The sequence below is a fragment of the Pygoscelis adeliae genome, unplaced genomic scaffold, assembly GCF_000699105.1.
Source record: "Pygoscelis adeliae isolate BGI_AS28 unplaced genomic scaffold, ASM69910v1 Scaffold582, whole genome shotgun sequence".
Classification (NCBI taxonomy): Eukaryota; Metazoa; Chordata; class Aves; order Sphenisciformes; family Spheniscidae; genus Pygoscelis; species Pygoscelis adeliae.
In genome coordinates, this window is record NW_008824281.1 from 1,193,468 (window position 1) to 1,215,829 (window position 22,362).

General features: G+C 46.3%; 1 protein-coding gene across 2 annotated transcripts; it reads left to right on the forward strand.

Moving 5' to 3' along the window:
- Positions 1-1,355: 1,355 nt before the first annotated feature.
- On the forward strand, positions 1,356-20,468 carry DPP9 (dipeptidyl-peptidase 9). 2 transcript variants are annotated; one of them, XR_663358.1, is made up of 21 exons: positions 1,356-1,431; positions 4,347-4,600; positions 7,393-7,505; positions 8,573-8,746; positions 8,961-9,129; positions 9,292-9,405; positions 9,709-9,837; positions 10,348-10,409; positions 10,945-11,045; positions 12,510-12,687; positions 13,496-13,661; positions 13,770-13,849; positions 15,410-15,562; positions 15,779-15,914; positions 16,587-16,732; positions 17,034-17,180; positions 17,336-17,488; positions 18,056-18,198; positions 18,537-18,648; positions 19,117-19,541; positions 19,828-20,468. XR_663358.1 is itself a non-coding variant. In XM_009318410.1 (20 exons), exons 1-20 carry the CDS (start codon positions 1,376-1,378, stop codon positions 19,207-19,209), a joined length of 2,679 nt encoding a protein of 892 aa, XP_009316685.1. In that variant the 5' UTR covers positions 1,356-1,375; the 3' UTR covers positions 19,210-20,468. The 2 variants fall into 2 exon arrangements, 1 of the variants encoding a protein (XP_009316685.1); XM_009318410.1 differs by having other exon boundaries at positions 19,117-20,468.
- Positions 20,469-22,362: the final 1,894 nt, after the last annotated feature.

Here is a 22,362-nt window from a genome sequence, read left to right on the forward strand (position 1 = left end):
CTGTGGAGAAATCCCCACCGGTTTATTCCACCCTCAGTTGCTTTTATTTTTGGAGAAGGAGGTCTTAAAGCTCCCGGCCACGACAGGGACACATTTGTAAGGGCTTCTCTAGGTGACTGTGTTGCTTTGGCTCTTCCTGAATGCACCAGCAGGCCCCTCGGGGTCTCGCTGACAAATGAGTATCATGATTCATGCCGGGTTTCTGATATCTCGTGTCTGTTTTGTTCAGTTTCTTTTCCTCTGGGTTCAGTATCGGAGGATGTTATTGTTCCTTTTCTCTGTGTGAGCTGTGGCGGGTGGGATGAGGGTGAGATGTTCCTCTGAATCATTAAAATCCCAGAATAACTGAGATTGGAAGGGACCTCGGGAAGTCTCTAGTCCAACCCCCTGCTCAAAGCAGGGTCAGCTGTGAGATCAGACCAGGTTACTCAGCATTCCTGAGCATCGCTCCTGTTGCCCTCCGTGCTTGCATCGAAAATTGCCCATAAATTACTGGAGGCTGCTCCTCTCAGTTCTCTGCAGTTTAGGAGCTTCACTGCTGGCGCTTCTTTGTGACGCTTTGTCTCTCCTGATCCTCTGTGAGTGCGGTTTTGGTGGAGAAATGGCTGTTAGGGCAGACCAGCGGCCTCGGCAAAAGATAGTGGCAGGTCTCGGGTGTGTCTGTGATTTGGAGCTCTCTTGAAGAGGAGACAAAGATCTTTGTACTTTAGTGTACTTGGGTAGAGAGGACAATAGTGAAGGTAGCGCCGTCTCACGCTCATGGAAAATGGGCTTGTGTGTTGAGCCAGCGTTCCTCCGTGGCATCAGGCTGAGGCAGAGGCAAGCAGCGGTCTGGCTTGGAAGACAAATGTGGTTTTTATGTCCCAGGTGGGACGGTGACGCTGTTGGTAGTGGGGCTGCTGACCCTCTGTCTGGCTCCTTATGGTGTCCTTTGTTTGACTCTTGCCTGTAAGTGTACGGACCAGACCTCTGTTTTCTCAATTTTCAGTACCTGATACTTCCGAGAATTTCAGGATTTTGGGAGGGGAATGAAAGGAAGGGCCAGCACTGAGAATCCTCAGATTTTAAGAAGAATTTTGTGGGAAAGAGAGAGAGAGGCTAGAGTGTTCACTGAGCCCCATTGTTCGGATGAAGAAGTCTCTCTCAGATTTATCTGGGTTGTTGATATCCAGCATGTGCTGGCAGAACAGATTTGGGCTGCAGAGTGCAAACCAAGGATTTTGTTTGTGCTTCCACACTCAGTTGGAAATGTGATCTATGGAGGATGCTTTTATACAGCCTTATTCCTATGACAGGGGAAACTGCAGCTATATGAAATTTGCTTTTTTCCTCTTCCTTCCCAGTTTCCTGTCCTGCCCAGCTCGCTGAGTAGTTAATGCAGAAGATAAAGAGGGTTCGTCTGGAAAACGAGACTGCAGGAAGTTGGAGAAGGTATGTGTCCCAGTTACTCCCAGGGCCTTTATTGACCTTTAGGTTGTGTAGGACAGAGCAATAATCACCTCCTGGAGCGAACGAGGTTTCTGAAGAATCCCAAGTATATAATTCTGCCCGTGGAGCTCTGTGTCGGGATCTGTGGGTCAGGAAGTGACTCAGGAAGATAACTTGTTTCCCTGACTTCCAATTCCAAGCTTGACAATTTTTCTTCCTGTGCTCATGTCCCACCTGTGCTTGCTCGTAGTCTTCAGACTAACGCGTTCCCCCTGAGGGAGGGCTTGGTGGATGTATGCCTGATCCATCTAACCTGGCCAGGCAGGGCAGAAAAAGCATCAAAAAGACCTCCAAGGGACAGCTAGATGTTTTTGGGAGTGGGATTAGCAGTGCTTCTGCAACAACACTGAATCATCTAAATCAGTGCCTCAGCATGGGGACTGTGAAGGACAATCTTTTCCCAGTAAGGTGTAAATCTCAGATGTGCTATACTGATGTGGAAGTTTCAAGATGGTCTAAGAACAAGATGGTTAAAATTGGTGTGTTTACTGCGTGTATGGTGTTGCCAAATACTTGTTACGTTTTGTCCAAGAGATGGCTGTAGCGATGGATGAAGCAATTGGATTTTCTTTTTACTCTGTATCGTGTCAGGCCCTAAGTTTCGTGAGACTCCACCACATTGCAGCTATGATAGTGGTATTTCCCAACACTTTCACGTAACTTTGTGTGGTGGCTACTTTGCTTATTCCACTACTCCACCTTCTTCTAGTGTCAAAGTCACCAGGATGAGAGCAGTACCAACTAAAAGTTGTGCCTTTTAGTTCCCTAGTGAATTGTAAAATCATGGCAATACAGTTTGGAAGGGACTCCAGCCTCCAGTTCAATTTGGGACAGGTACCAGTATTACATTTGTGGGCTGTTTTGAGCCCTTAAAGGTGCAGCTTTCCCTCGTGAGGAGTCAAGCTGGCTAAGATGTTTTCACCAGCTGGGTGAGAGTAACCTAAGGGTCAGGCATCTGGAGCCAAAGCTAGATTATTTTAATTGACTGACTTGACCTGCAGTGGGACTGGGTTGAGAGAATTGTCCCCGGTTTATGGGTTCTTGTGGTCTTCCTGTCATGCATTTCTGATAGGCAACACTTCTGCCTTCAGATGTGATTTTAGTTGCTGTAATGGAGACCCTGAATATAGGCAGTAGAGCCCACAGACGCTCTCGCAGTCTTAGAACATCCCGTCACGTTCTCTTTTGTGGTTTCACTTGGGCTTCCTGCCTGGCTTTGATTGGAAAATACTCTTCTCTATTCGTTTTCAAGCTGTGGATTTACTGCTGGGCAGTAGGTACCGGGAGTACCTACAGATTTATTTCGGGAGCTTGTTCTTGTGTTATTCTGTGCACATTTTGTACAGTTTAGGGACTTAGCAATTTGAAGATACGGTTATATTTGCAGCCCTTGTACTGTGTGCCTGTAGTTTAAGGAAGTCCAGATGTAATTTGGTTTAGGTTTGCTCATCTCCTGTCGTAATTGCATAAGATGTCAAACTAGGTGAGAACTTCCTTTTAGAGAGAGTTTTTTAGAAGGTGCAAGCTGCTGGGGAATCCTCAAGGAACACTCGGGGTTCTCCTGAAAAATACTCCGGGTAGAAAATGGGCAGAGGCGAGTGTTTTCTTGTGGTGACATAAATAACCATCCTTCTCCTTTCCCTTGGTTCCCTCCACTGGGAAACAACTCATTGTGCATCTTACTGAGGCTTAAGTCTTCAAGATTTGGTTTATGTGTAATTCTTGCTTAATCCTTCATCTCGGAAGCTGTTCTCCTGTGAGAATGCAGGTCACTGTCCCAAATGACAGGCAGCATTCAAGAAACATCTAACTTGAAAATGTAAATTTTGGGGCTGCTGAGGACAAGGCCTTTTTTGGTGTAATCCTTAGTCACTGTTTTGCCCTCTTGATGCTTGTGTTAAAGGTAGCGATTCTGTCTCTGTGGAGCAAATGTCTCTGGCCTAATTTTTCAGTAAACTGAAGTTCTTCTGAAATTCTTTGTAACATTCTTCTGGATACCCCCAAAACAACTAAAATGTCCTCATGGAGGGAAATCCACCTTCTCAAATGGGGTGACAAAAACTGGTTTCCCTAGTCCTAGCTTTGCAATAGATTACATCATTGACCTTGGGCAAGTCTGTTAGTCCACCTCTCCTCAAATTAACATTTGCTGTAAGTTGCATGTGGAGGCGTTTTTTTAGACTCTTATTCAATAACTGCTAGCTTGGAAATGTATGAGGAATGCATGCCACATTTTGAAGGATATGACCAGGGTCTGTTACTGCTGTCCTCTTTCTGTTAGCAAAGACAATTGCACTGTTTTCTTCCTGTTTTGCCATCTCTCCTACTTCATTCCTGGCTGCAATAGCTCTTCAGGTAAGTGAGGTGCTGTGCTTGGGCTTAAACCTCTCTCTCTGTGATGAGCAGGCTTTCCTTTGGGGCAGGAAGGGGACTTCGCTTTTGTGGTCTTCCAGGGCAGAGGTTTATGTGCCTTTACGATAGCTCATAGCCTTGATGACTTATCCATCCAGATTCCTGGGGTGGTTTTCCTTTGAGTCAAGCTGATTGTTTTCTGCACCAGAATCTGCTGCTTGTACTTCCTTTAACAGCTTATTTCTAGAACTAGTCCTGGGAGAGTGAGTTTTCTGAGGTTAATATCTTCATTTACAGGACTCGATATGGGGTGGGAGATGGACTTTTCCTTTCAATATGTCGATGTATGTTTAGAACGTAATCTTTGAGTGCAGAGAATCCTAGGATCTGTAGTTTAAGGAGTGCCTGTTCTCTTAAGCTTGTTGCATGCTTAGAGCTTTCTCTAAGCAACAAAATGTGCCTGCTTGATTTTATGGCTTAATTCTCTCCCTCAACTCCTCCCTCAGTTTTTTGTCCAGTTCTGAAGGGGAAGAGAGGATGACTGCAGTGGACACGCTATCAGACAGCTCTGAAGTGGTCGAGATGGAGGATGTGCCTTCCCAATTCCAGGTGCAAAAGCATTCTTGGGATGGGCTGCGTGACATTATTCACAGCAGCAGGAAGTATTCGGGCATGATAGTGAACAAAGCTCCCCATGATTTCCAGTTTGTCCGGAAAACAGAAGAGTCCAGCCCGCACTCTCATCGTCTTTATTACCTGGGTAAGCCAGCATGCCAGATACCAGGTGTGAATATGTTACAGGAGAGCTTCCAGTCTAAACAGGCGAGGAAAAGGATGGGAGGTATCTCCGTTTATGAGATGGGGGAGCTGAGATTAAGTAACATTGCTCAAGGTTTGCATGCTCAATCTATAGCAAAGCCTGGAACTGAGCAGAGACCTCTCCAGTCCCAGACAAGCGCTTTAACCACAGCCTTTCTGCTTAGCTACCAGGGGAAATGTTGGCTAGCCAGACCTGCCTCGTGACAGAGGTATGAGTGCAGTATGCTTTGGCAACCCAGGTCAGCCCAGGTGATGAGGCAAGAGAAGGGATGTTCCCCAAACTCAGGACTATCTTGTGCCTCTGTAGCTTAGGAGAAATGGGATTTACTTGATTGATCAACCAGACTAACTTTCCAAGGAATTAGCTGTCAGTAATTACTAACTATATGTTGCAAGTTCTAGGTATTAATGGCAGGGTGGTGGTGTCTCTCTGCTTTATTAAGTACCATGTAGGTAGAATGCTTTCAAGAGTTGTGGGGGGGGAAGATTAGGTGGGAATGAACTATTAATGGTATTCAGAGGGAAATACCCTCTTCTTTACAGTAAGATTGAAAGACAGCAGAATGCTGTGTTGTACAGGTCCCTCATTATAGCTGGAGCCATCATGTAATTAGTGACAGAGTGGTTGGATTTTAGTAACTGGATAATTTTGCGGTTGGTAACACGGGAAGCTTTATAGACTATAAAGAGTTTGTTATGCTCTGGGGCATGAGCTGATCATTACTGGGCCAGTAAAGAAATTGTCTGATGTGCAACTCCATACAGCAACTGCTTTCCTGAAGTGACCCTGCTATTTTTTTCTTTTTTGAGTTGTTGAGTGTAGGTCACTGTAGGACATAGGATGCTGGATTTGAGGGACTGATTTGTTTTGTCATCAAGCAGCTCCTGTGTGTCAGTGACTTGATTTGTTATAGATCCTCATACATTCTTATGACACAAGTGCTACTGTAAAGGGCAGTATCCAGAGTTAGCATATTTTTCTTGTTGAATCTGAACAGTGAGACTTGATTTAAAGCTGAATGTATTTCAAGGCCAAGTTGACTTTGATACAGTTTTTGATCTAGAAAACTAAAGAACTAAGGGTCTTAGTGGCTAATTAAAAAAAAAAAAAAAAGAATGTTCTTCTATTGTATGAAATGGCAACCAGACCAGCTACCAGCTGGTTGCTGTTCTGCATGGGTGTGACTGTTACAGGAGCCAGAACCAGGAATGAAGATACACGAATGTCTTTTCGGTGTTTTCTTCCTTAAGGAAATGTACAGGGCATAGAGCAGATTGATCCATCATTTAAGATCAGTATCTGCCAGGTAATGCTGGGGTACCTCTTCTCAGACATTCCTAATAAAGGGTAAACGCTGGTTCTTTCTATTGCCATAATGAGCATCTTCTGAGTTGCATACCGTGTGCTGTTAAATACTCAGAACCCATTTCAACAGTTCATAAGTGTTTAACATCAGCGTGCTATTACTGTCTCAATGTTAAATAACATTTTCAAGTTTTTATGTGAATACTGTTAGCGACTCTATGCCGAGGAGTAGGATGAAGACTTCTGAAGAACTTTGCTGTAGAGGTTGAATACTTTTCTTCACTTGGGAGCAAAGTGTAATGTCTTTTGGGGAGGAAGGCGATATTTTTCTTGTAAATGCTGATTGATTGTGGTCAGCCTGAGGTCATTGTAGAAAGTACTAATATAATAAGGAGAAGGGAAGTCCAGGTCACAGCCGCATGAGTGTTAAATGTGTGTATATATAGTAATTTGTTCCTATCTGCAGTTTTTCCTGTTTGGACATCTTAAATCATTCCTGGGCTGTCCCCGTAGAATTTTATGTTGTATCATGGCAGATGCTGCTTATATTAAACACCACATGCTCAGCACTTTGGTGTTTCTGTATCTCTGAGGATTATATGCTCACATATTGCTTTGCTTCTCGAGCACTTATTAATATTTCAGTTTTAATTTTAAGTAACTGTACTGCTGGGTTAACCGGCTCAGAAATCTTTCTGTTCTGCCCAGAACGTGTGCAGAGCAGACGATATCAGGGCACGTTTCCCTGTACGAAATTCTGATCTAGGGAGTCTCTACAGCATACATAGAGGGCAAGTTCATGCTCTTTGATTTTGTTGAAACTGCCAAAATCATGTGTCAGGATATTTTATTTTTCATGGTTGTTTTGGAAATTGGATGAAGGCCAACAGCTTATTTGATAACCACAGTCAAAGGCTTATGTAAAATGACAAGGTCTTTTGACTATGTAGTATACTGTTTCATATTTGAATGGGCTTTCTAAAGCTTCCAATCTTTTTCTTCCAGTTCTTGCAGGCTGGTGCGTTGGCCTGAATGAGATCCCTGTAGCAAATTTCTGGCTGAGAAATGTGGAGAGTAATGTTGAGTCACCCATTCAGGGAGTGGCTTTTTTAGAGGGGATCTAGGGCGTGGGTTGAACAGTCCACAGAGAAGAAAGTTGGACGTAACCAATTCTGAAGAGGTTGGTTAGTGTTAAATCTTCCTTAGGGAAATTTCTAAATAAATAAGTATCTAAATTTAAATAATTTGGATATTATTCTGTGATTGAACTGAGAGCTGCTTGGGAATGACGGCTGGTAAAAGCCTCTGGACAGCCCCAACCCCTCTGTTATCAAAGACTTTTTTTTTTTTTCCTTCAATTTGCTCTTGGTCCTCTTTGTCCTGGCTAACTAATTTTAAGTAGGATGATGCTTTTGTCCTTCTTCTAGGAATGCCATATGGTAGCCGAGAGAATTCCCTTCTTTACTCAGAGATTCCCAAAAAGGTACGGAAGGAGGCCTTGCTACTCTTGTCATGGAAACAGATGCTGGATCACTTTCAGGTAAGCTGAAGTGTGAGGAGCCGGGGTTGACAGTGTTTGGGAAAACTGGCTGATGTTGTGAGGCTGGTGTAGTGGGTACTACTCCACTGAACCATAGCGATAATAGCGTGGCAGCATATAAGACACAGAGAATGGTATTGGTAGGAATGTTGTATCAAGAATTGCTTTGCTTCATAATGCAAGATAGCCACGTGCATGTGCAATGAAGCCGGCAGTGAGTGCGAAACAGCAGTTGATGTGGCAAGCAAAGGGCTGACCTGGCAAAGAGGACTCTGTAAACTAGCATGTAGTCTACCTCAGATTATAAGCTATCAGGACAGTGCACCTTTCTTCTAGGTATCTTGTCTGGGCTCTTGCCATGCTCGTTGCTGTGCTTGGTGGAATGCCTGTCTGTCATCTTTCCTGCTTTTAAGGAAGTCGGGGAAGTTGAATTTAAACTGCTGCTTCTGCCCTACTTTCTATTGCGAGTGAACCAGAAAGGGGGTGAATTTTCCCCTCCCTGATTTCAGTATCTTAATGTCTTTTGTCACTAACAGCATTGATGAAGAAGAGAGTGGAGGGTGTTGGTCTTTCTTCCCTACTAAAAAGGTTCCTGGTGGAAAAGAATTTAGCTGTCTTGACCCCATTTGGATTGCTAGTCCCCTTCACGGTAATTCAAGATCCCCGGAAGAGCTTTTGTTTGCAGTGTCTGACATGGAAACTGTTTGTGAAGGCTGTAGATAATGTCATTAAGTTAATTGGTTACATCTGATTTGCATAAGCAGAGCAAGTGCCGTTGTCCTCGGTTCATGCTGAAGTGCCAACGGCACAAATGATAGATTCACAATGCATCCCTTTTATGTAGAGGGAACTTTGGGGCATGTGGTTGGTTTAGTCCTCCTGGGCCACACCTGTAGCCTAGAGTCCAGTAGTTATGGACCTGTATGGTAAGACAGCTGACTGTTTTTGTCTGGTAGGTTGTATTTTGGGCATTCACAGGCTATCTGGTGCCAGTCTTGAGCATTCCTGTTCTGTAGAAGTTTCTCTCCTTGCAGATTCTTTCAGATTTTCCTTTCCTTCAATACTAGGCAACCCCTCATCATGGGATGTATTCTAGAGAAGAGGAACTCTTGAGGGAACGCAAGCGACTTGGTGTCTTTGGTATAACATCTTACGATTTCCACAGTGAGAGTGGCCTATTCCTCTTCCAGGCCAGCAACAGCCTCTTTCATTGTCGAGATGGGGGCAAGAATGGTTTCATGGTGAGTCTGCTAACAATTTTACGAATATCACCTGAAAAAGACAATGTTTTTGGTTGGAGATGGCTGCACATCTGCATCTGTTTGGTTATGGTCATTTCTCTTGTGTCCTGTTTGCCACTATTTCATGGGCTGTACTGTATCTGTGGTTTAGGCCTTTAAATATGAAGCTGGAAGCTGATTTGGTACTGAGCTGTTTGTGTGTCTGTTGCTGTAGGTGTCTCCAATGAAGCCTCTGGAGATCAAGACTCAGTGCACAGGGCCACGGATGGATCCCAAGATCTGCCCTGCCGACCCTGCCTTCTTTTCATTCATTAATAACAATGATCTGTGGGTAGCAAATATTGAGACGGGAGAGGAGAAGCGGATGACGTACTGCCATAAAGGTAACTGGTGCTTCTTGCCAGATTCAAAAGGAAATTCCTTCTGACAAATTCGTGCTGGAAGGGCTCATGTCTTCATGGCTTATTTCTTACAAGTACATTCTTCTTTTGGATCAGCTTTTTCCGAGGAAATGTAAATGCAGTCTCTTCTTTGTTCCTCTCCAGGCTTGTCCAATGTTCTTGATGACCCTAAGTCTGCTGGTGTAGCCACTTTTGTCATTCAAGAGGAGTTTGATCGGTTCACGGGCTACTGGTGGTGTCCCACAGCTTCCACAGAAGGTCAGGGTTCTGCTTATCAAATTCTGATGCTGTAACTGCTGCTGGCCCCTACTATGAACGATATTTTGAGCAAGGTTTTACTTTGGCCTGGGTTTGGTCTGTTTCTAGGGAGGCCACCTGAAGGAACGAAACACTGAGGGATTACAGTTGTGCTCTGAGGAGTATTTGCAGGTGGTCACTAGGAGCTGCGGCTATACAGGAGATGGACACCCTGTTGCCCCAGAGTGTACTGCCGCAGTGCTCCAGGCAAGTCAGAAACAGCTGGAAAACACTGTAGCAAACATGCTTACTATCTGTTCCTAGGCTCAGAGGATTTAAAAACACTGCGGATCTTGTATGAGGAAGTGGATGAGTCAGAGGTGGAGATAATTCATGTTCCTTCACCTGCCTTGGAGGAGAGAAAAACAGACTCCTACCGGTACCCCAGGACAGGTAAGTGAAATACCACGGGGCTCCTAATGCAACTCTTGACTCCTGCTGGCAGAAGCACTGAAATTTGTGCTATAAACTTTGCATGGTTAATCTAGGTACTTACTAGGATGTAGAAGCTGGTTGTAAATGTTGAGGCCTAATTGAGTCTCTGAGCCCAAAATCTACTGCAAGAAAGGAATGGGATTTAAAGTTCAGCTTAAATGAAAGGATTGCTGAGAAAATGGAATATATCTGGTGGCATAGCGTGGAATACATTTTGAATCCCGTCTTTCCTCTCCCTCCTGAGAACATGCACAGCCAACTAGGCAAGGCAAAAGCAAACTTTTCCCATACCCAAAGTGGCTCTTGTGATTAGCGGTGTTTGCTCACGTACATAATTTGATATTTGTACATTCACACACAGCCATTTTAGTAGGACCAGGGTCAGTTCTTCTCTAGAAGGTTGTATTGTGTATAACCATGGGGTGTTCAAGTTGGTCATCTTGGTATTCTTTCACTCCTTCTCCGCAGGCAGCAAAAACCCCAAGATTACATTAAAACTGGCAGAATTTAAAACAGACAGCAAGGGTAAGGTAAGTGATAACAACTCAGAATGGGATATTGACAGGAGGGTTGACTGCTTCTGAAGCTCCCTAGATTTAAGACAAGGTCACTAAGAAATCCTAGATAGTGTTAGCCTTTGTTTTCATCTTCTTGTAACACCCGGTTCTATAATGTGTTTATCCAAGAAACAGAAAAACTTTGAAATGCTGAAAAGTATTATTCTGGTGGAGAGGCAGCTGGGAGAGGGGAGGGAAGCGAGAAGTAGGGTTAGCCTGGTATACCACATTGTCAACAGAGCAGGAGGGTTGAAGCCTGGTCTAATCCTGGGCTTCAGTCCCTGGCTGTATCCTTTTCTGTGGCTGAATGCCAAAATCATTTTGCTTTGAAGCTTGTTTTTCCCTTCTCTTCCTGCCATCTGTAGAAAGGCTTGCTTCTCCTGGCCTGACCCTTGCTGATGCCAATAGTTAAACTTCCTTATTCTCCCGTTCCACTGAGCTTCCATAGGAGGAGGTGGGGAAGTCTGGTAGCAGTCTGATTTGATGTTGGACCTTCCTTTTGCTGCAGATCGTGTGTGCTCAGGACAAGGAGCTGGTGCAACCATTTGCTGCATTGTTTCCGACTGTGGAGTACATTGCCCGTGCTGGATGGACCCGAGATGGCAAATAGTACATAAGTTTTTCTTCCAAACTAATGCTCCCAAGGGCTTCCCTGGCTGAACTATTGCAGGCCCTCGACATGCTTTGTATTGTAGTCGTGACCTGGTTTTAAAGCCATGAGTGCCAGAAATGGCACATGAGTATTTGGCTTCTTCTGTGTTATAGCATCCTAAAAGTAGAAATTAATCAAATGTAGACCAGAGTGACAAGCTGTGGGGTTTAAGTCACAACCACAAAGTTAAATGGCATTGATATATTAAGCGGGCAGTCCTAGGGAGTTCTGAGTTGAAGATGTTTAACACAAGTACAGTATGCTTCCTGCTGAAAATGGGAATGTACTGTAAGCAGTTTTATCATTGTTCATTGGTCCAGTTTGTGATCAATGCCAAATGCATCACGGGAAAGTGGGCAGTTTGTGTGGTGCTAAGTCCTTCGTGCAGTGTGTACAAGGGGAAAGATTGCTCTGTGACCGGTGTGCTCCCATAGCTTGCTATTGCTCTAAATGTGATACACAGTCTTGTGCTGGCCAGCCTTGCCTGAAGAGTTACAGAATTCACACCAATCCAATTGGTTGGAAAATTTAAAGCTCTTAATTTTTTCCCCTCAAAAGCTTGCTTGACTGTTAACTAGTTTCTGTCCAGATAAAGTCAAGGTGACTTAGCTGTCTTTGAAGATTGCATTCTGTAACTCATCATCAATGTTCTGCTCAGGAAACTAAATTCGTACAGCTTTACAGAAGGTAATCCCATAGGTGATTCTTATGTTCTGCACCAGAGCTTATCTAAATGTGCTGAATATATCAGTTCATGAAATCCACAGTCACTGAGGTGCTAGGGAGAACTGGCTCTTTTGAAAGTCTGTCTTAATGATGAAACTTCCCTTGATGCACTTCCAGGCCTTGGGGTAGCCGCACTATGCAGCGGTGGCTTGCCATCTGTCATGTTGAGAGGCCTGCAGTGCAGCACCACTTCAAATGACTCTCCTTGGAGAGGAACAAGGCTGAGACTGAAGCGACTCCTTCACTTGGCAGTTGTCTTAGGTCTGTGCCTTTCCCTGCTAGTGCAGCGTGCAATGAGGAAGCTACAAACGGATCACTTTAAGAGTGATCGCTTCAGCTCGTTAGGAGCTTGCTAGAAAATGAATAGTGCTTCCTGATGGAGGGGCTGTCCAAGGAAGAGTTATGTTCTGGAGACAGGGTTCTGTTAACAGTACTCTCTTGGAATAGACACTCTGGCAAATCTGTCAGACATCTTGTCTGAACGATACCCCTGTGAAATACCAGAGATGTCTGGCAATACATGTTTGTTGGCAAAGCTTCCAGGAGATTAGAAAGCAGCAATGATGAGAAAAGCTTTGCATTCAGATGCCTAAATCCTTTCTGCCAGCAGGGGGAAAAAGGGTTGCATGTTCTGAGTGTTAGAAAGGGACATCTATTTTGTGGTACTGACATTCACCTCCAACTTCTTTCCCCAGTGCCTGGGCTATGTTCCTAGACAGACCTCAGCAGCGGCTGCAGCTAATCCTTTTGCCTCCAGCACTCTTTATTCCAGTCCCAGAAAATGAGGAGCAGCGTGCTGAATTTGCCAAAACTGTGCCAGAAAATGTCCAGCCATTTGTGATCTATGAAGAAACCACTGATGTGTGGATAAATGTAAGAGGCTTGGGGCTGGGAGGACAACACAGGCTGCCCCTTCCTTCCCCACAGTTAACCATTTTTGTGTTGGCTGTGTGTCCAGTTTAGTCCATGCTCCAGCAGACTGCTTTGCTACTCAGTAGTGCCAGATTTGGTGTTAATTCAGGGGGTTGATAAAGCCACGAGAAGGACTTTCATGCAGTTGGCATTGGAAGAGATGAGGATCCTGCCATCTCCTTGCAGTTGGAGCTGTTCATTTAATTCTTGCTAACATTCTCGGTGAACACAGGCATTTTGGACACTGACACTTTTGGATGTAACACTGCCGTTCTTCTGGGGGCATTTTGTTACAAGATTAAATGGCTTCTTGAGGCATGAGCAGCCCTAATCCCTGGAATTTGTACTTATTTAGATGGGTAATGAACATAGGGGACAGGGAATAAACTTCAGTTTCTAAGATTAAGCATCTTGGTACTGAAGTGACAAAGGATCTTGGAGTTCACACCGTGGCATTCCGAAGGGGTTGGAATAGCAGCCACCTTGTGGGACGCATGTAGCTGAAATGTCTAGCTCAGAGGCAAGACCGGTGCTGGTTTCGGTGGTAGCCATGGAAAGCCCAGAGCACATGGTCTTCTGCATGGGCCCAGAGTTTCTTTGTGGTAATAGGAAAGTATGGAATGGCTTTTTCCCCCCCAGCTGCTCATCTGAGAGATTTCTCCCCCCTTTCCTTCCCTTTGAAAGCCCAGTAGTTTAGCACTGACTCCCTTGGCTATGTCTCCGCTCTCTCAATACTAATCGCTCACGGGTCTTTTGCCTTGTGTGACAGGTTCATGATATCTTCTACCCTTTCATCCAGCCGGAGGGAGAGGAGGAAGAACTCTGCTTTATCCGAGCCAACGAATGCAAAACAGGTTTCTGTCACCTGTACAGAGTCACAGCAGTCCTAAAGCAAGGCAGCTATGACTGGGTGCAGCCATATGTCCATAGTGAGGGTAAGAGCTGCACTTTGTCGGCGTTTCAGCTTTGGGAGCTCCTTCTCTGATTTGCTTGTGTCGTCTTCTGGGGAATACAGTGACTTATTCTCATGTTCTTTCTTCCAGATGATTTCAAATGTGTTATCAAAGAGGAGATTGCCCTGACTGGTGGGGAATGGGAGGTGTTGGCGAGGCATGGATCGAAGGTAGTGGTTATTTTTATTTTCTCTTGCAGTGTTACAGCTCTGCGTTGTCTGCCCGTAGTCCTGGCCTACGCCCTCTGTTACGCCTGGGACCAGCTAGAACTATTTAAGCTTCATTTTGTTTCTCTTTTCATTGCTGCCTCTGCTTTTCCCAGAAGTGCTGTAGTCCAGTGCACATTGAACTGATTGCCTTTTTAATCAGACTTCAGATTGCTCCGTAGGTAAATCCCATGAGTGAGTCAGGCCATAAAAAAGGACACAAGTCTGAGGTTCAAGAGCAACAAAGAACTATTTTGTGGAGAAGCTTGGGATTGCTGCCTTTACTGAAGCATTTTAACCCCAATGAGTACTGGTGAATTGGAAATATGTCCTAGCGCTTAGAGTGAACTCTTAGTCTCCCGCTGATCCCTCAGTAGAGCCTTTAGGAAAAAGGCAGCTAGGGAGTACAAAGCAATTTAGAATATGGAGAAACTGTATCTGTTATTAGTTGCAGAATAGCCAGAAATGAATTTTTATTCATCTTGTAGAAACCTAGTTCCATTTTTGCTTCAGGAATTAACTGAGTCTGATCTCTAATGCTCCCAGGTGATTTCTGTCAAAATAAAGACCTTGCCTGTTCATTTCCAATTAATCTGGATTTTCACTTCTCGCTTTTTAAAAGGCCTATAGCTCCATGCATTTGGTTGCTGCTGCTTTTCCTCAATCTGCAATTAACCTGCTGTCCCTCCCCATGTGGATTCTCACTGTACATGCTGTTGATTTTGGCTACAGCTCTTCCCTGCATGTGTTATGGCTAAAATTGTGTTAGCAGCAATTATTTTGATGCATTTGTTGCTCCACAGGGCTCTGCCTGGTTTTCCTGGCCAATTGAGTTGGATATCTTTTTCCCTTTGCTGTCCACAGTGGTCTTCAAACTGTGGGTTAGCCAGAAATAGCATTTGGAAACTGTAAGGTGGAAAACAGTTCAGTTACTGTTGCTGGATCAATGCAGTATTTAAAAGCTGTAGTCTCTATTCCTCGCTGGCCAGGTGGTTTTGAGAAGCAGCTTTATCTGGACATTAAAAACATATTTTAATGTGTTAATTAAAAACATATTTTAATGTGGCTTGAAGATTGATACTGTTAGAGCTATTAGACTGATCCTTCCACAGATGGGAATTGATTATCATGATTGCTGGAAGAAATACACATATATCCTTATAATCCAGACATACTACGGGAAGACGCCATATTTAAGCACAGAATCTTCCTAGTTTCACCTATGGGGAACAGAACCCAACTTTTTATGCTCCTTAGTAAGCAAATGCTTTGAGTCTCTCAAAAAAGCTGAGTGATGGCTTTTTGTTACTTCATTGGACTATATGCAGTTCTCCATAAGTGCTGCGTATGTGTTCTCTAGCCTATCGTATCAACAGGCGTTGTGTACGGTCCCTAATGCCGCAAGCAGTCTGTCATGGTTTATTTGTGTGTTAAGCTGACTCTGCCTGGGGCCAGACTGTTTGAACTGGCAAAGGAGCAGTAGTTCTCATCCTTCTGTCGCTGAGCCCTCTCTTCTCCGCGTAGATCTGGGTCAATGAGGCTACGAAGCTGGTGTATTTCCAAGGCACAAAGGACACCCCGTTGGAGCACCACCTCTACGTAGTCAGCTATGAGTCTCCTGGAGAAATTGTGCGACTCACCACTCCGGGCTTCTCCCACAGCTGTTCAATGAGCCAGGTTTGTTGTTTCTTAGATACAAGACACCCTTGTCTCCTGACTGACAGGGATCCTAACTAGGAATGGTAATGAATCATGACCAGTAATGAGTCCTGAGGGCTTCTTTGTCTTGGTTGCTTGAGATGTGGGAGCTCTTGTCTGAGAACTGCATGGAGGAGATTAGAGGTAGGAAATTAAAGACCTTGTTCCCCTAACTCTCCTCTCTCCCATCTGCAGAACTTCGACATGTTCATCAGCCACTACAGCAGTGTGAGCACTCCACCTTGCGTGCACGTCTACAAGCTCAGTGGCTCTGATGATGACCCGCTCCACAAGCAGCCCAAGTTTTGGGCTAGCATGATGGAGGCAGCCAGTAAGTCCTGTAGAACGTGTCAGTGCTAGGTTATATCTGTGATACTCTTCCTACTAGTGGTAGCCAAAGGTGATGGAGAGGGAAGTGGCCCAAGTAACTTCACTCTGAGGGAAAATTAATTGTGTTGTCTTGGGGGGGAGATACCTTTAGTGGGTAGTACTATTTCATGCTTTGAGTGAAAGCAGTGCTCCAGGGTGCAGGGTTTAGATGGCTGTGGGTTTAGGTGTTTCTTTATTCATGATTTGTCTGAAGAGGGGCAAGTATCTGGGATGCAGTGACTACTTCATTCCAAGGCCTTTAAGGATTTAGATACAGCTCACAGCAGCACATGAACCCCTCCTGCAAATGTTTTCTCCATTTGACCTGTCCCTGTTCTTAACCTTCCACATCTTGCTGTTGTGGCATCGCATGCCTTGTCTGAGGATACCCAGCTGATGATGTTTTCCTGGGTGATCCCTTCGCTCTTTATATGGCCTATTGCCCTATGCAGGCAGGTAGGGGCTGTTTGTTTCCCAGGGAGAGGCTTCTCTGAGAGGCATTGCTAAGGCCTGGTATGGTTTGGTATTGAAAGAGCCCTGGCTAGGGTCAGAATGAGGTAGTTCACGCTCAGGAGTAGGAAGCAGAGCCTGCTGCCAGTTACTGCATTGCTAGTGTCTGAGTTTCCTTCTGCAGGTTGTCCCCCAGATTACATCCCACCTGAGATCTTTCACTTCCGCACTCAGTCAGATGTCGAGCTCTATGGAATGGTCTACAAACCTCATGATGTCCAACCTGGGAAGAAGCATCCCACAGTGCTCTTTGTGTACGGAGGCCCTCAGGTAATAATCCAGACTGTTGACTGCTGATGTTGGCCATGGGATTGCTGTCCAGGGCAGAGCTCTGTGTAGCTCAGTCATGCATCAAGACTTATGCTTTGGTTAGCACTGAGCACTGGATCTCTATTCTGATCTCTGCTTCAAACCTCAGGTGGTTTTTCCGGCATTTAGTCTGATTTGCTTGGCTCTGGTAGCTCAGTTAGTGGCTGCTGTCCAGCTCAGGATCCTACACAGTGGGACAGACAGAGGAAGGTACTGGAAGGCAGCTGCTCAGCTCTGAAACTTTTCTTCCCTCCTCCTGCAGGTGCAGCTAGTGAACAACTCCTTCAAAGGAATCAAGTACTTGCGGCTAAACACGCTAGCGTCCCTAGGCTATGCTGTGGTAGTGATTGATGGAAGGGGTTCGTGCCAGCGAGGACTCAAATTTGAAGGGGCCCTGAAAAACCAAATGGTAATGTACTACTTTTGTTGATGAATCACTGCTCATTTGCTCTTTTTAAGGCTGCCTGGCTGCATGTTTCCTGTGTGAGTGTTGCTCTTGTCTTTTCTGTCTCAAGTTTCTAGATTTAGAAAGCCACTAACTTGAGCTTCCGTGTTGCCTTTTAGGGTCAGGTGGAGATAGAGGACCAGGTGGAAGGTTTACATTATGTAGCAGAAAAATACGGGTTCATCGACTTGAGTCGGGTAGCCATACATGGCTGGTCATATGGGGGTTTTCTCTCCCTCATGGGTCTTATCTGTAAACCCAATGTCTTCAAGGTAAGTCTGGACGTGGGGCTGTCATCTTGGGACACTTAGCTCTCTCAGCTTCTGTAACTCATGGCATCTGGAGTTGGCTTTTTTGCTTGATGTTTCTGATGGATGGGTGAAAATGTCCCTCAGTCCTGCCTGTAGCTCCCTGGCTACAGTCCTGCATTCTGCTTACAGATCATACCTGACTGAGGCTCGATGAGGATGGGGTCTCTGGGATGGGGTAATTCCCCAGTGACTGCCAATGGAGGACTTAGCCTAGCATCCAATGATGATAATTGATTCCCAACCCCCTTCCCAAGTCTCCAGCACAGTTTCTGGATCATTCCACAAGTCCTCCTTGTAAAGGGGAAGCCTTTAGTGCTGGTATGGAGGAATTTGCCCCATTGTGACCATAAGAGGAATAGCAGGAGGAGGAATCTGGGTTTTATGTGCGTTTGCTGTAGAAGAATCCTGGTCTGAGTGACGGAACAGTCCAGAGCCAGTTTTTCCTGCTTCTTCAGGAAAACAGGGAACACTTGAACTCTTTAGCACGTGATAATTGAGGCTGTCTCCTGCCACCTATTTGTTTGACAGATTGCTATAGCAGGTGCTCCTGTCACAGTTTGGATGGCATATGACACCGGGTATACTGAGCGGTACATGGATATCCCAGAAAACAACCAGCAAGGTTATGAGGCTGGCTCTGTGGCATTACACGTAGAGAAGCTTCCCAATGAGTGAGTATCGTGGCCTTGAGTGATCTGCTAAAAACCTGCTCCCGGGTCCTGCTCGGTGCCGCCAGTTGCACCTCTGCTGAATCCCAAAAGAATGGATGGATTCTGATCCCAGTTAATTTCAACTCCCGTGGCTGGTTGCTGCCTTCTGCAGCAAGCTGGGGCCATTGTACCCCAGCCCCCTTTGCCAGGGAGGGGTTGAGGACCGTGTCCATGGCCTTACGCTATTCTGACTGCCTGTCCGTTGCTCAGTTTTGGCTTGCCGACTGGCAGCTCTTTGCTCAGACCCACTGCAGAGCTTTTTGTGGGGTTTCTCATCCTCTCTCTCATCCCATCTCCAGGCCAAATCGTTTGCTGATCCTCCATGGCTTTTTGGATGAAAATGTGCACTTTTTTCACACCAACTTCCTGGTATCACAGCTAATCCGGGCTGGAAAACCTTACCAGCTGCAGGTAGGAGGAACAAGAGTGAAGTGGGAAGGTCCCTTAAATCTGGAAGGAGGAAAAGCTTTCTGCTGTGTGTTCAAGGGGCGGGAGAAGGTGGAGGCAGATGCTCCCACATCTTGTTGCAGTGTAGATGACAGCAAATGCCTAGTTTGGCTCCAAGAGGTGGCCGGGAGGTGGCACTGTGGCTGTTGCGATGCTGGCAGATGTGGCCTGTATCTAAAAGCATTTGCAAACAGGGCTCCTGCCCTCGGGCCTGGAACTTTCCTTCTCCGCTGAACTGTTGCTGTCTCGCCGAGAGGACTAGCAACACATGCCAGTGCAATGAGGGAGGGGGGCTGGTGTTCCAGATCTTCCCTGGCACCTCTTTGTCCCAGTGGAGACTGGGTTGAGGGAAAAGGGCTGACGTGAGGGAGGCTTGTCCATGCTGAATGAGCTGCTCCTGGCTAACTGCCCCGTCTCTCTGCTTCTGCACAGATCTACCCCAACGAGAGACACAGTATTCGGTGCCCTGAGTCAGGAGAGCACTACGAAATCACGCTGCTGCACTTTCTACAAGAATACCTCTGAGAGCACAAGCCTCTGCAAACTGGACACTGACAGCTCACCTTCCCCCTCCTGTGCCCTGCCACTGCCGCCTCCCTCGACAGCCATCTAACCCAGAGCACAAATGGCTGAGTGCCCACGTCTGGGCTGGGTGTCCCCCCCTGAGCGAGGGGGGAGGGTGGAGGGCACCTTCCCTTTGGACAGTGCCACCTTCTTTCACTTTCCAAGCTGGAGGTCTGCCCCTGCTCGGCTGCTCGTCCTGTTCCTCTCCTCCGGCCTGGCTGTTAATGCTTTTTTTGCTGCTACTCCCTCTATCCTGGGAATCAATGGACAGTGGTCTGTCTCCCGAGGCTGAGGTTTGTGTCCATTTCTCTCTCCCCCATCCTTTTCCCCTTCTGCTGCACCTCTGCAGTTCCCATACTCTTACCTGCAAGAACTCAGTGCCTGTGTTGGAAATGGAAGAGCCGAATCAGCAAGCTGCCTTAAGCCAGGAGCGGGAGGGAAGAGAGAACTACCTATTGTTAAGCCCCAGGGGAGCTGATTGCTGCTGCTGTGTCCTGGCCCTGCTGCGACACTGTGGAGCCCTGGGATGTGAAGAGCGCTCCACAGAAGCATGCAACACTAGTCTTTTCTATTTTTCAGTTTAATTTTGCAGAGCAGATGGAGGAAGTGGCTGGGGTCGGTAACAGCGTCCTCTGATACCTTTCTCTAATGGCCGTTCACAAGCAGAGTTGTGCCAACAGGTAGCATGGCAGCTGAAGCAGCTGGCTACAACCAGAGATCATTTCTCCGGAGATCACAGCAGCATTTGGGTTTTTGCAACACAAAGTGGATGATATTTATGCAAATCCTCCCTCCCTCCGTTCTCTGTGCTGCCTCCTGATCCCACCTTCTCCTTCCCCGACACCCTGAGCTTTCAGATGTGCACTGAAAATGGCTGTGCTTCAGTTCTCTGCGGGTCAGTGACTGTTCCCCTTGCCCGTCTACTCAGAAAATGCTCTCTTTTGGTTTTTATTTACCTGGTCAACAGGGACTGCAGTTCTGGGGAGGAGGGGGATTGAGCAATCGCACCTCAGGGGAGCACATACCCCCCTCAAGCCAAGGGTTCTGCCAGGGGCAAAAAGAAAAAAAAAAAAAAAACACCCCACCCACATGAACCGTGTTGACTTGCCCTGGAGTATTTTAAGTGCGTATTATGAAAAGAAAATATTTTTATGGATTCTTATTCTTTTATAATTATGAGTGTAAGATGTAGCGACTCATTAAAATATTGGAAAGAGACACGCTGGCTGGCATTTGTGCCTGGTTTTGGAGTGCAGGAGAGGGCTCGGGAGGAAATGGCAGCTGGCTCGTGATAGCCAAAGCCGTGTCTGTGGTAAAAGCAAAGTGCTCTGTTCGGTTTCTGTGCTGAGCAGTGGAGAGAATATTAAATCCCTGATGTTCCTCGGGGGAAGCATGATCCAAGCAATTGAAGATGCAGAGAGTTGGGAATCCTGGACCGTGTTCTTGGCTCTGCCATTAAGGCGCTGCATGACCTTGAGCAAGTCAGACATCTCAAGCTTGCGAATACCAGCCTCGGTGCTGGAGGGCCGGTACCTCGCCCAGCGCCCCGACTCCCTCCGATGACTTAGGGGGATCCAGCTGCTCTGATCCAAACGCTTCCAAGCACTCAGCTCTGATCCCACGCTAGGATACACGGAGCTGCTTTTTGCAGGTGCTGGGCCTGTCTATGCTTGCCCTCTCACAAAACCTGGCCTCGCTCTTTTCCTTTCTATAGGAGAGTCGGGCATTAATTAAACTGCTATTAAATGCCCTGAGGATGCAAGCTGGAGGCTTCTGTTTTACATGCAAAGCATTTTGTTTTCTGAATATGGTTGTGAGCATATTTGTTGCCCCCTTCCCCTCCCTGTGCCCAAATAATTGTCCCGACTATTAGAAGCATTTTAGCTTCTACTACGCACCCCGTCAAGTAACCCCTGGTGCAGCTTTTGAGGTCGGAGGGGGCGGAAGGGGACGTAATAGAGGAAGTTGCACATCTCTGAAGTTTCCTTGAGAGAAACCTGCAGACAGAAAAGTTGCTCCCCTTTCTCACTGCCTTCTTTAGAGCCGGGTGGGTGCCAGTGGATGGTAAGAAGCTTTATTTTGGAGGGTTTGTTTCTTTTCAGTCTTAAACTGCTTTTTCCTGTCCCAAAAGAGCAAGTGTTTCCTAAAATGTCTGCAATGCACTCTTAAAATGCTCTTGTCTAGAAGAGTTTACAAATCTGTCAGCTCCTTTGATCCTCCAAGCTTGTTTCTGAAGCTGTAGGATTATTTGATGCCATAAAAAGGGGCTGGTTTTCTTCTTTTGGGGATTGAGAATCCTGAGAGGCGTTAACTGGGAAATCACCTACCGCAATCCTGAGCTTTTCAATACGTAACAGGCTCTGCCGTGGGTTGAAATACAAATGATGTGGGAGGCCCCCACCCAGCTGTCCTGTGGGAAAGGTAATGGGAGTATGAAGCATGGTGCAGCTGGGTTCATGGTATCTCTTTCAGAGAGAGGATTTGCAGCTGTAGCGTGAAGTTGAGTTAATTTCCTGAGCGAGCGGTAACGGCCGGAGGAAGTGGCCGGGGAAACCAGGCAAAAATGACTCTTCCTCAAAAACTGGGACTAAGCATGAGAGTGGCTTGGGAGGCATTTCTCCCATGAAAACCCAACGTGTGGGGCTTTATTTTTAGGCAGAGGATGTGGAGGGAGAACAGATGTTCTTGATGACTTATTTTTGAAACAAAAACACTGCTAGAGCTACAAAATTAGCTCAGAAAAGCCACTGCTCGCCCTGAAAGATGCTCAAATGGAAAACTTTCCGACATCTCCATTCCCAAAGCGTGTGGAATACAGGTGCGACGACGGCTCTCGCTCTTGGAAAGCCACGTCAGTGGAAACTGTGTTTGGTGATCAGGGGTGTCTCAGGCATTTGATCTCTGTCCTCTGCCCAGGCCCTGCCGTGTGCTTGTGTGGCTTTGCAGAGCGGCACCCCCAGAATAACTGAAGTTGCTCAGAAATACCAGGGTCCATCAAAGGAGGCGCGGGGCGTGCGGCAGCGATGTGAGGAAGACAAATGGCTGCAGCGGAGGGGGCTGGCGGCGATGGGGGCCGGGCCGGGGCTGGGGGAGGGCTGCGCTTGGATGTTGGCG

Excerpts from the sequence above, each read along its gene's own strand:
- DPP9 (XM_009318410.1), top strand. The coding sequence starts at position 1,376 with ATGCAGAAGATAAAGAGGGTTCGTCTGGAAAACGAGACTGCAGGAAGT. Across the intron at positions 7,506-8,572 it reads AGATGCTGGATCACTTTCAG|GCAACCCCTCATCATGGGAT; the intron begins GTAAGCTGAAGT and ends CTTCAATACTAG. Across the intron at positions 17,489-18,055 it reads GTAAACCCAATGTCTTCAAG|ATTGCTATAGCAGGTGCTCC; the intron begins GTAAGTCTGGAC and ends TTTGTTTGACAG.